At 54.3% G+C, this 12,498-nt stretch overlaps 1 protein-coding gene across 1 annotated transcript in view; it reads right to left on the bottom strand.

Moving 5' to 3' along the window:
- SLC16A2 (solute carrier family 16 member 2) overlaps positions 1-12,498 on the bottom strand; it is a 40,458-nt gene that overhangs the window by 10,711 nt on the left and 17,249 nt on the right. The window contains exon 2 of the mRNA XM_049827644.1: positions 3,576-3,720. Coding sequence (XP_049683601.1) covers positions 3,576-3,720 — 145 coding nt within the window. The remainder of the gene's footprint in view (positions 1-3,575; positions 3,721-12,498) is intronic.

Here is a 12,498-nt window from a genome sequence, read left to right as displayed (position 1 = left end):
GGTCTTGTTTGTACCTTACATTGGTGGCTGCACTCGAGGAGGAAGTGAAGTGGCTGCTCTACAGAACAGGTGGAAAGTCCTGAGAGCCCTTGGAAGGAGCTGTTCCCCAATTGCCAGCCCAGTTTTCCCAAAAGAAGCAACTGAGAAAGGATCCTAAAGTTAGGCAGTGCAAATAACCCATTGCGTTTCTCTCCAGATGAAGGATTTTTTCTTCATCCCCATGCAATACATTCAGCTGCAAAAGTCTGCCACGAAATACTGCATGGGAGGAGAATGCAATGGAAACATTTGGGCAGCTCACCGGGCAAGCGATGCTGCAAAAACGGGGTCTTTATTCCAGCACTCAGAACGACTCATGTGAAATACTGAGTGCTGCTCATGAAGCAAGTGAGAAGACAGCAGCCCAGATCTAATGGAGCAGTTTGAACTTGAGAAAACATTTACAAGCACATCATTTCTTCCATTACACGCTCCTCTCTTTAGTTAGCCAAGCAGAAAGCAGAACATGTTTGCTGTACCCAACGGCTCAAAGACAAATGACTGTCATGAAAGGCAATTTCCAGCTACTCCAGAATGAAGCCACATCAGAAATCCCCTCCGTAGGAGCCAGGCAAGCAGCTGGGCTACACAGGCTGTCTCCGACCTCCCACACACCAGCCGCGGCCATCTCAGCTGGGTCACACCAGCTTTGGTATGGCAGCTAAGCTGACGTGTTGGATAAGTGGAGACAAATGCCACGGCTCCCATCTGCTCCCCGTTGACGCTAAGACACCCCCACATGAGCAGGGGCTCCTTTCAACCATGCTTCTTAGCCAGGATTTCCCACCCCGCTCCCTGGGAATCAGCCAGCTGCTCTCCGGTGGGAAGAGTGGCATTGTCTCCCTTGGATAACGAGGTCTCCTGTGGATAATGACATCTCCTGGGCCAAGGAGGTCTCCCTCCAACGGCCGCCTCTCTCACTTACAGCTCACGATGGGAACGGCCCTCGTTCAGCCCCGCTGGCAGAGGTTTGGGGGATTTCTCGCTGCAGGAGAAACCGGGCAGAAATTGTGGAGGGGAAGGAGAGGCAGATGAAAAGGGATTCAAACCCCACCACGAAATGCTTAACGGTGCAGAAGAGGAGGGCTGGGAGGGCATTGGGGGGCATATGAAGACAGCCCTGCTGAACTGGCCATCATTTCCCATTCCTCACACTAAAACATCCTCCTTAAAACCAGAGGGAAGGTGAAGTCTTAACACAACTGGGATTTCTCTCTTCTTGAGGGCGCGTAAGATCTGTGGTGGCTCGAGGTGATTACGAGTGCAGGAGACACTCCGGTGCAAGGTGGCAAAGCGAGGAAAACCCTCACCTTGGCCCCATCCAAAAATCTTCAGCCTTCCCCAGAGCTCTGCTTTTCAACATATTTTGTTTATTTACTGGTTTTTGTACAAAGTTCCCAATATTTTGAGAGTAGGAGGCACTGAGTGTGAGCTGGGCGCTGAGGTCCTGCCGTGCAGGCTCGGTGGCTGAGTGGGTTTTTGGATCGGCTCGGTGCAGTGCTGGGAACCGCTGCTCCTCTGTTTGGACAAAGCAAACGCATTTTAGAGAAACCAGGAGATAAAGGGTGGATTAGCCTTGATCCAGCCCTGCTGAGCCCACCAAACCCAGGCTGCGCCTCCCTTTACGGCAGCAGCTCCCTTTGCACCGGTGCATGTAGCCCAGCCGGCGCTGGGTGGGTCATCTCCAGCTGCGGCTGCAAGGAGCTGGCAAGGGGGACCAAAAGAAAAAAAAAAAACAACAAAAAAAAAAAACCCAACCCCCTTCTCCATTGTTCTGGGTGAGCAGGAGCCACTAGCTCCGAATTTCGGGACCAGCTTTCGCCATCCAGATGGAGCGCTGCCAAATCCCGCAGCCCCGCTGCTCTTCCTCTGGCTCCGGCTCGGCTGTGCCGAAGGCAGATTCCCTCACTGCGGTCCAGCTGCAAAGGGGCTTCTTTCTCCCTTAAAAGGCAGCCAAAGGAATGTGAACCGAGAGTGAGAAGGCAGGAAATGGGGATTTCAGCTCTGGAGCTCTCCTGGAAATAATATTCTTCTCTGCCTGTACTGTTTGATTTTTATTTTTTTTAAGCCCAACACAAGCCACTGGCAGAGATGTGGTCCCAAGAGCTCTTTTCTTTGCACGAACGTTTTACAATAGGGGGGAGAAAAAAAAAGTCCAAGCTTCGTTGATTAGCAGGAAAGCAAGATTACATGGGAAGCGCCTGCGATCTGCGCTGCCAGGAGCCTGGGCATACCTTCCCTCAGGACCGACCGCGCTCTCTCTGATTACTACTATCTTTTGAAATACAAAGGGGTGGCATCTGCGGAGGAAGTCGCAGAGGGTGGTTCCTTCCACGCCGCTGCCCGTGCTGCTGCCCGAGATGGTTTTAGCATCCCAAGTCCCCCGGCTGCAACTGGCCCCAGTCCCTAGGGCTTTGCTGGGAGGCTCAGAAGCTGCTTCCCCTCTCCCAGCGTGATGGGGGGGGCTCCTGCAGCTGGGGACCCATCACACAGCACGTATCCCCAGGGAACCAGGCTTGGGATGAACACAAGGGTCTCGTTGCCCAAGGTAAAAAGGAGCTGGCATCCTGCTGCCCCGCACGGGCAGGGTGGGCAGGGAGAAGCACAGCGCAGGCAAGTCACCCTCTGGGAAACTAGTGTGTGTTTGCTTTAAAAAAACCACTTCTTGAAGCATTTTAATTAAAACAATGCTGATTTTAACTGAAATCCAACCCCAAGCGATGTTTTTATTCAGAAAACTGGGGCAAATGATGTTCTGGAGGGTGTTTCCACGGTGCCTTTGAGACTCCATTTAACAAGTGCCGCATAAAGGACCCCAGAGGTGACCTCTTTTTGCTCCCAAAAAGATGCAAATGTCTTGGGTTGGAAAGACTCTCACATTGACTCAGGTTTACCTGCCATCCTAATGCCCATGGGCAAGCCCCTGCCAGCAGAAATTCATGGCATGGGATCAGCCGTGGAAAACAAGGAGCAGCCATCGCCCCGTGCTGCCGCAAATGCCCGAGCTGGTGCGGGAACAGCACAAACTGGTCCAAACCCCGTCTGCGTCCTCATCCCCGTCTGCCCGGCATGGAAACTCCCTCTTGCCAGGTGTAACCCATCAAATATTATTTTAAGCATTAATTTACTTTCAGTACCAAATGTGAAATTGGTTGCAAAGGAGACGGGTTTTGTGCACGAGCATCTCTTTGGAGCTGCCCGCAAGAGGCACGCCAACTTCTGCCTGCCTGTTTTAAAGATCAAATGAAGGACCTGAGGGCTGAAATCCCATAAAACAAAGTAAGTCCCTCACTCAGGTAAAATTCTCTCTCTTCTTATATAAGGACAAAGAGCAACTCGGTTCAATTTGGAGAGAAACAGGCTGTGCGCAGTTAGGCTGCATATGGGCTGTAGGGGTGCCAGGGGACCTCTCATCTGGATGGAAATCACCTGCTTTGCCCCAAAAGGCAGCAGCAATGTGTAGGCGGGGAGGGTTGAAGGGAACAGGGAGGAAGAGGAGCTCGCCGAGGAGCTGGACGGCCCCTCCGCAGCCTTACTTGGTGAAGGAGCTGGAGAGGAGTCCGATGAAGGCGATGGCAGCTCCCGAGGCTGCCGTGGTCCTGCAGCCGATCCGGTCGGTGAAGATGCTGACGATGGGAGAGCAGAAAAAAATCATGCCCATGGCCAAGGAGCCGACCCATGCTAGGGAAAGAGAGAAGAAAGGAGATAGTCAGGGTGGGACATCAAACGGGGGCCAGGAGGGGAACAACCAGGGACTGACTCCTTTGAAGGTGGTCTCGGCAGAGACCCATCACACCGTTAATTAACAGCGCGGCTCATAAATAACACGGTTACCACCCGTGCTGCCCGCCGGTGTCACGGCCGGGGCACAACCTGCAGCATCTCGCTGTTTGCCTGTGCAATGGAGGGACGGCCAGATTTTATGTCCCTCCTAGGGAAGGCACCGAGCTTTTAACGCTTTTTTTCTAATGGCCCTTGCTGGGCAGGTTATGACGTCTCCACTGATGTCGCTTCCATAGGGGACAACTCCACGGCCAAAAGTCCCCTGAACTCCTCAGAGCCCTCTGCTCCCTGGCTTTGGCTAGGAAGAGTTTCATACCCTGAGTTATAGCTCTGTGTTTCCAGGTACCACACTCATCCATCACTGCTCGCCACTCCCCAGAGCCAGGACTGCCTCACCTCCCCCTCGCCCCACGTCCAGTGGGGATTTCTCGTTGCAGCTGAGCTGATGGGAGACGCACGGTTTGCGCCAGGTGAGGTTACATCCCTGGCCCTGCCAGGCGATGCCCAAGCGGGACCGTGATCTCACGTCTCCTTCCGACCCACCTCTGGAGAAAACCACCGTCTGGCTGTCTTTTTTCAGAAACTTTTATCGTTCGCAGATTATTTCAGCCCATCATCTTCTCCCTGCCCTCTACCTTCTCTCTTTAATGGTTTCTGTGACTATTTTGGGGAGGAAAGGCAGGCTTTTGAGAAAAGCCATGTGGTAAGGAAAGAAATTCTCAGTCTACTAGATCTGAGGAGAAGCAAGAAGTCCCGTTGTCGGGGTGCAGGGCAGGGCAGGACGGACAGACGGACAAGGAGCCCCCAGCCCTACCCAGCACCCAAGCGGGGGGACCTCCTGGAGCATCTCCCAGCTTCAGGCCCTGGCTCTGGGCTGCCGAGCGCGATCTGCCCCGCACAGACCCCAGGACATGTGCTCCTTGCTTTTTTTATTCCTTTTTTTTGTGTTGGGTTTTTTTTTGCATCCAAACCAAGTGCTCTGCAAACCCTTTTAGCACAGCCCCACACAATAACAACCCGTCTTTCAAGAGCCGTGAGATTTTCAGAAAATAGCCAGGTTCCTATTAAAAGCAAATCCCAGCCACATAACAGCCTCTCCAACCTCTGCGTTTCAAAAAGGACCACACAAAGAAGCCCTCGCTAGCCTGGGAAGAACTGACCCTTCCAAATTAATTATAAGTTTGCAAGGACCCAATTTACTCCGAAGTCTTCCTTAATAAATGCAGAGCGGAGCAGTAAAAAGAAAAGCAAGGGCTGCGCGGGAACCTCGTGGGACTCGCCAGGCTCTCGTCTCGACACCAGGCAAAATGCAAAAGGGTGAGGGAGAGGACCCCCCTCTCCAGCTGATTTTCTTGGTTATAAACACAAGGCACAGTGTAATGAAAGTCCTTCTAATAGGATTAGGTGGCACGGCTCCAAAGAGCCGTCCAAAACAACTCCAAGAGGGGGTGAGGGGTGGGAGCAAAGCCAAGATGGGAAAGGCTCGTTAAATTGGATAATATACTTCCAGAAATGTTCCTTCTACTCCAGCCAAGGCAGTAAAACGTTAGATGGCCCCGTCATGTTTGAAGTTTGTTATTTTTGGAAATTACTTTAAGAAATGCGGAAATAAAAGCATAAAGCAAAGTATTAAATTTAAAGGGCCAGATTCTGATCTTAATAACCCGGAGATTTACATGCAAATAAGCAGTATCAATCTCTGGCCCCAAAAATGCACACTCACCTGCAGAGATCAAAGCAAACCCGGGGCGAGAGGCTCAGCAACGGGCGCTTAAAAGCTCCTCCAGCTTTGGGTTTGTAAAAAGGAGATATCGCTCAATTAAAATCGGTAAACACAAAAAAAGAGTCCTGTGGCAAATTGCTCTACCTTAGAGAAAGGGCTTACCACAAGCAATGAATAAAAATAGGCTTGGGGAAGAACATCAAGTTAAAATTAGTAAGAACAATAGCCTCACTTCCAGAGCGGGGTTTTGTCTTCCCAGCGCTTCCCAGCGAAGCCCCGGGAAGCCGGGAGGGCTGGGCGAGCTCCAGCGCTGGAAAGAAACCTCGGCAAAATCTGGGGGCAGGAGAAAGCTGCCTCGGTCCCGGCTCCGGTCCTGGCGTGATTCACACCAAAATAGCCCCCAGAGAGCAGGTTGCACAATTTACCCCCCTGTTTTATCCCCAGCGCGACGGTGGTGATCTCCTTTCGCCTGGGTCAGGGCAAGGCTAGAGGAAAGCCACGGCAGAAAACCACGGGTTGGGAAAAAAACAGGGTTCAGGTGAAGCGTAGCCCCAAACTTGCCCCTCCGGACATGGAACCAGACTCCCTGGATCCGGTCCAGGGGATGGAGGGTTTATTTTTGGCAATCTGTGTAACGCGGTATTGAAGGTCCTCCTAGCCTTTCCTGGTCATGAAGGGCAGAGGCAGCCATTCCTCCGGTGGAAACCAGACAGGGCTTAACCAGCTTGAGTCAGGGCTTCCCTTCGGCAGCTCCTCCGATGCTGGAGAAGTTACGACTTGATTTAAAGCCCACAGGAAAAAAAAAAAAAAAAGAGGCGGGGGGGAATCTTTGCTTCTGATTTCCACGGGGTTTGGATGAGATGGTTAATTCCTAGCGCAGCCACACCTCACAACCCTCTGTGGCTGATAACCTGGGCGAGATATCGAAACACACAAAGACAAGCCCCCACAAGAGGCATGAAGCCTTATCAGCGGCGCAGTGCGATCAAGCAGATCCTAAAAGAAACGATGGACCGAATCCAGCTGAGGACAGGGCTGGAAGGAGCTCAAGAGCTGCACAGAACTTGGACAGGAGTCGGGTTAAGACTTGATTGAGCCTCAAGGAGCCGTGAGTCCAACCACCTCCTGGGACCACCAGCTGAAGCAACTGGTTTTGGAGCTGCCCGGCTGGGTGCTGCAAGGGGACCTGGCTGGCGATGACCAAGAAAGCCCCTCTCCGAGGGATGCCTTTACAGAAACACCAAATGCTTCAGAAACTGCTTATTTAGTTAAAAAAGAAGGGGAGGGGGGCATTTAAAGCACTCTTTTTGCAAGGGGGAGCGGAGATGACTTCTGATTTGGGTGCTGGCAATATTAGGAGGTGGCTCAATGCATGCTGTCCCTCCCCGATAGCCACCTCTCCGCTGACCCTGCTTGGCACTGCAAGTTACGCCGAGACCAACCACGTCCGTGCCACCCTGCTCCCACCCACAACCCCTCCTGAAGGCAATAAAACAGCAGCCGGGGAGCCGTGACCCCCCCGGTACACGTAACCCACTCCTCACCGCTTGCTCCGGCAGGGATGGCAGCGGGGTGGGGGACAGCAGCAGCCCGAGCTGCCACCGAGCCCAGGCCACCCGCAGCCCCGGCTTCCTCCAAAGCTGGTGGGATCTTGCTGGTGGTCCTGGGGATGCTCTGGGATATGGGAAGAGCCCAGCATGGGGCTGGAGCCCCTTTGCTGGAGCAGAGAGGTTGACCAAGGAGAGCATCCCACCAGCAGCCCACCCACAACGTGATCACACAGGGTAAAGCTCCACAAATTACTCCTCCCCACCTCGATTTAACAAAGACAGCCAAACTGTTGGCCCGTGGTAGGTCCAAAGCAATGTGGCCTTCAACGCGACAGGAGAACACAGTGGCTGAAGATCTCCAGGGAGCGTTGGTGCGGGTAACACGGCCAAGCCGAGCTGTCCTCCCCAGCGCCGCTCACTCTGGGCTCAAGACGGAGTAAAAACTGGAGAGGTGACCCATTCGCCCACCAGCCCAACGTCATCAGGCTGTGCCCATGATGGAGGAGCTCCGGGACCACGTATGCCTCGGCCACCAGCTCCTCCTCCTGCCAGCAGGTGACAACGCCAGTGGGGACCCTGTGGCAGCGGAGGACTGGCACGTGGGGGTCAGGACCTGCGATGGGGCTGGCGATGCCGAGGGGCCAGGGAGGGCTGTGAGCACCATGTCCGCACGTTCACGGCAGCAAGAGGTGGGCAGAGCCCCCAGGGTCGGTCCGGGTGGGTGCCACATGCCAGACACCAGATCAGCTCTCTTTCCAGCAAAGCCATCCCAAAAGGATGAGAAGCTCCTTCCTTGCCGGTATTTTCCTGAGCAGAAAAAGGTTTCTGGGCACGGCGGAGCAGAGCAAGGTGGGCGCAGGAAGGCGAGAAACAACAGGGGAAAACATCACCACAGGGAGACGCAGATCCGAACCCCCCCGGTATTTAGCTATTGTTCCAAAAAACATCATTAAAAAATCGTACTGCGTAGTATTTGTTCCTTTAAAAATGAATCTCCAGGGAAAGAGAAGGAAGGGATGTCGCTCTCAGACGTGCTTCCCCGCTGACCCAAATACCCCGGGCTGGAGGGATCAAGGGCCAGGAGGTGAGCTCAGATCCGCCGCTGGAGGAAGTGTCTTCCCTCGCTTCCCGCGGCTTCTCCCGCTTGCGCCGTGCGGCCGGGACAGGGCGGCCGCCGGCGGGTACGGGGACATGCTGCTGAGGGTCACCTTCCCCGGGCCGGAGAAAAAGTAGTTTCTTGACTCGTGTTTTCTGGGGACAGGGAAGCTGTGCCGGCACGACAAACCTCATCACACATCTCCAAAGCCTGTCCCGGCCCTACCTGGCTCCCTTTTTGGGTGGCCTGGGAGGCCAAGCAACCCGGTGGCCCTGCCCAGGCAGTCACTATGGGGGAGCGGACAGCTGTAACCCCCCGCTCCGCGGAGCTAATGCGTGCCGCCCACAGCACATCTGCAGCGAGAATGAAGCAGCTGTTTTATCTTGTGCCCTTAAAAAGCAATTTGCGTCATCGTCTTGCTCGCTCAAAGCCAAGCCCCATGTGCTCAACGCCCCCCGCGGAGCGAGCCCATCCCAGGGAGGGTTGGTCAAGGCTTAAATAAAGGCAGACGCAAAGTCACATCTGAGGAGGCCACCGCGATGCACGGCAGGAAGGGAAACTAAGCGAAAGAGCAGCAAACCGAAGCTGAGGAGCCCCAAACCGAAGCTGAGGAGCAGCCGGGCTCCTCTGGACGGGAGGTGGTGGTGGTGGGGCGGCGCGGTGGCAGCCACCGTGCATCACGTGCAGCTAAAAGCCAGATAAACTCATTAATTGTATAGCAAGCCCTGCTTGGTACCATACCCTAAAGCTTCAGAACAAAGTCCTCCTTTATCAGGTTTGGCTGACTTCTCCCCCCTCCCTTCTTTTGAAAACAATTCCATCACCGCCTGAAAATGGGAATAAATGGAATTACTCAGAGGAATTAATCAAGGCCAGGTCAGACTAAAGACCCTTTCAGTGTCCTGTTCGTGGTGGTATTAGGACAGACTAACGAAAAATGTGAATATCGTAGGAGAAGTGGCAGCTACCGTCACCAAGGCATGGTCCCGTGACCACGGTTAACGCAACAGCTTCTCAGAGACCAAACCCAGCAATCGTCCATCCAGTCTTTGCCATAGGAGACTTTTAAAAAAATCAATTTTTAACTGGTTCAGGAGCACAGGGCACTGGAGCAGAGGAGGCTGGGAATGTACTTTGCTTTTAAAAACCCACCACATCTCCCCTGATCGGGCCTCTCTGCCTTCCCTCGCTCTCAAGGATGCAGGGAACTTTTAAGAGATGATGTGCAGGCCACCTCCTGTAACCACTAAGTGACAGATATCAGCTTATGTGAGAGAAAAGTCCCAATACTAGCTGCCCTGTGGCCACATTAAGTAGAGATGGAGACAGATCTGTGGTTTCGCTTGGCAAGCAGCAGGCGCAGAGTGTTTGCCTGAGGTTCATGCGCTGAACGTCTTGGACAAACTCAGCCCCAGCCACATTTTGCATCGTTTCATTCCAAAACCATAGAATTCGACCCGGCTAGAGCAATATGGTGTTTGAGCTCGTGTCTGAGCCGCATCACGTCCTCCCCGTCTGCAGCCTGGCTCCTGCTTGGCCTCGGAGGCTCCAGAGCCGGTCCAGAAATGCAAATTCTAGTGAAATCCATCCAAAAGCAACAAGGCAGCATGTGCTCTGCAGCTGAAACCCACCATGTGCCTAGGCTGGATTTTTTCTCCCCAGCCCTTCCCCTTCCAGGCCAGGAAGGTTTTTCTTTTCCGTGTTGCCTTCTGGCTTACAATTTCTGGGAGATGATTCACCTACCGCACAATGAAGTTACCCAATAAATAGGAGCTACGGTCGCAGCAACTTCATCTCAACACAGGCTCCCATCCACCACGTCCCATCCCGACGTCTTTCCATGACCTACACCCTCGGGGAGGCTGGGGATCTTGTTACTCCAATCTCTCCTGATGTTGGGTGACTCCAAGGGATGCGGGATTGGACCAAGTTTACCCGTGTCGCATCTCCCCGGGTGAGAGCCCAGGGCTGCACGCCCAGCGGGCAGCTCTTGGGGTTCAACTGCTGTTGGGCAAAACCAGTGCCCTCACGCAGCTCCTGCCTGCGTGAACTGGCAGAGCCTCTTCAGTACTGGGGGGGGGGAAAGCACGTCCCGAGGGCGAGCATCCCCTCCTTCAACTGCGCTGTCAAACACCTCACCAGCCCCTGGCTGCGTTTTAATCCAGCAATTTCATGAAAAACAGAAAAGTTCCATTTTAATTGGTGAAAATTCCCTCCTCCCACCCACGGAGCGCCAATCTGTAATTAGCCTTTCATGTAAAACGATGTTTATTCCTGACAGAGTTTATCTTGGCACAAACACGCGCTCTGAAATGTGCACACATTTGAAGACTCAAACCCTGCATTTAATTCTCTATCTGCTTGTTAATCCTCATTGTTCCCAAGACCCTTTTCAAAACACACCCACGGGGAGAAGAAAGTATTTTTATATATATATATAAAAAACCTTCTTCCAGTGTCAGGAACACCAGCAGCGAGCGCAGCCCTGCAGGCACCGGCCCGGGGTCCGGCTGCCCTGACAGCTCCCAGCACTCGCCCAAACACACGGTACCAACCCCAGGAGTCCTTCTTCTTGATTTTTTCCATTTTTTAAAAAAATATAATTTTTCTTCCCAGCTGTGATGCCCCTTGGATATCCCCCCTGCAATGCAGCGCACTCGCCCGAAGGATGGGAGCCCCTCTGTTTATTCGGCAGCAGGAGGGTGGGGAAAACACGGTGGGGAAACCACCAATAGCCCCCAGCCCCATTTTGGAGAACCCACCCTCAGCAAGGCAAGCAGATGGGGACCAGACCCCAAGTTTCATGATTCCCAGGCTTAATTTGGAGTGATCTGGGATTTACACCCTCCCGGAATGCAGTGGCCACATCTCCTAGCCTAGCAGCTCGGGGCTGGACCAGCAGCCCCCAGGGACCTCCCAGTTGGGACTGGGGGACCAAAGCAGACCAAGTCCTTCCTCCCCATCCAGCCCCAAGCGCAGACGGCAGCACGGGGCCCACCGGGGCAAGCGGTGAGAGCGGGGTCTCCCGAGGGGCTGCCAGCAGCCGCTCCGGGTTGCCCCGCTCCGGGTGACCACATCGCTTCCAACGGGGCAATACACACAATATTTACCTTCTAAAAGGAAAGGGAGAGCAACGGGTCAGGGTCAGAGTTAGGGTTTGGATTAGGGTTAGGGTCAGGGTCAAGGTCAGGGTCAGGATTAGGGTTTGGGTTAGGGTCCGAGTCAGGATTAGCATTTAGGTTAGGGCCAGGGTTAGGGTTTGGATTTGGGTCAGGGTTAGGGTCAGGGTCAGGGTTAGGGGTTCTGGCTCTCCCCAGCCCAATGCGCCCTGGCAGGTTGGAGTTTCCTCCAGGCCCCATGTGCTGGCTCCTCATCCCCTGTTTTGGGGGAAACAGTTCTTTCTTATTGCCGAAGCCCGGCAGGTCCCAGAGCCGATGGCAATGATTAACTCCGGCAGGATGGTGTGGGTCAGCCGTGGCCCTGGGTGCCAGGTGCTGCATGTCCGAAAAAGCCTTTGGAAAAGTCGTCACCTGACCAAACTTCACTGGGCTTTGACTACGATTAACCTCCTCCAGTCACTTGTACAAGCGCGTGAACAGGTCAGCAGCACTCGTGCCCTGCCATGGCCATCCTCCCGTCCCCAACAGGGTGGTGGTGACACCCTTCCTCCTCCCCCAGCCCAAAACCATTTCATCTCCCCTGAATCCCCACCGTGGCCACTTCTTGTAACTGGCAGACTTGTACTGGTAACCAGTTCCTGCAGCACACAGACAACTGGGAGGACACTGCAGTTTTGGGACGGGGGCGGTGGAGCTTCAGGAATTCACCCCACCACTTCATCTCCCTTGGGAGACCCCCAGCACCAGGAGACCGCTCTGCAAGCCTTGTTCATCCATCCAAGGCAAAAAACATCACGTTTGCAAACAGGGCAGAGAGGATGCAAGGGGGTGGGCGCCTGCGAGGACACGAGCAGCGCGAGGGGCAGCCTGCCAGCCCATCCCAGCCTGGCACCGGCACCAGGACTGGGCCAGCAGCACCGGGGCACACGGCCGGCCAGCACCGGCCACTGCTTCCCACCTTGGGACCCAGATGAGCACTGCTGCTTTTGGGGGGACTCCTGAAAGCCCAAAAAGGCAGGAGGGTGACTCTGGGGGCACCTCATCCTCTGGCCCACGCTTACCTGCACCCCAGCACCCAGCCATCCCACACACGTGGATGTTACGGCATTTCCCTGGCTCGGAGCAGCTCAGCTGGCTTTGTGCTACGCTGCCGGGATGCAGAGGTCGTGGCTCCCGGCCAGCACATGT

This window comes from Accipiter gentilis, chromosome 24, assembly GCF_929443795.1.
Source record: "Accipiter gentilis chromosome 24, bAccGen1.1, whole genome shotgun sequence".
Lineage (NCBI taxonomy): Eukaryota > Metazoa > Chordata > Aves > Accipitriformes > Accipitridae > Astur > Astur gentilis.
Note: the sequence above shows the minus strand (reverse complement) of the source record. Positions and strands in the feature narration are given on the sequence as shown.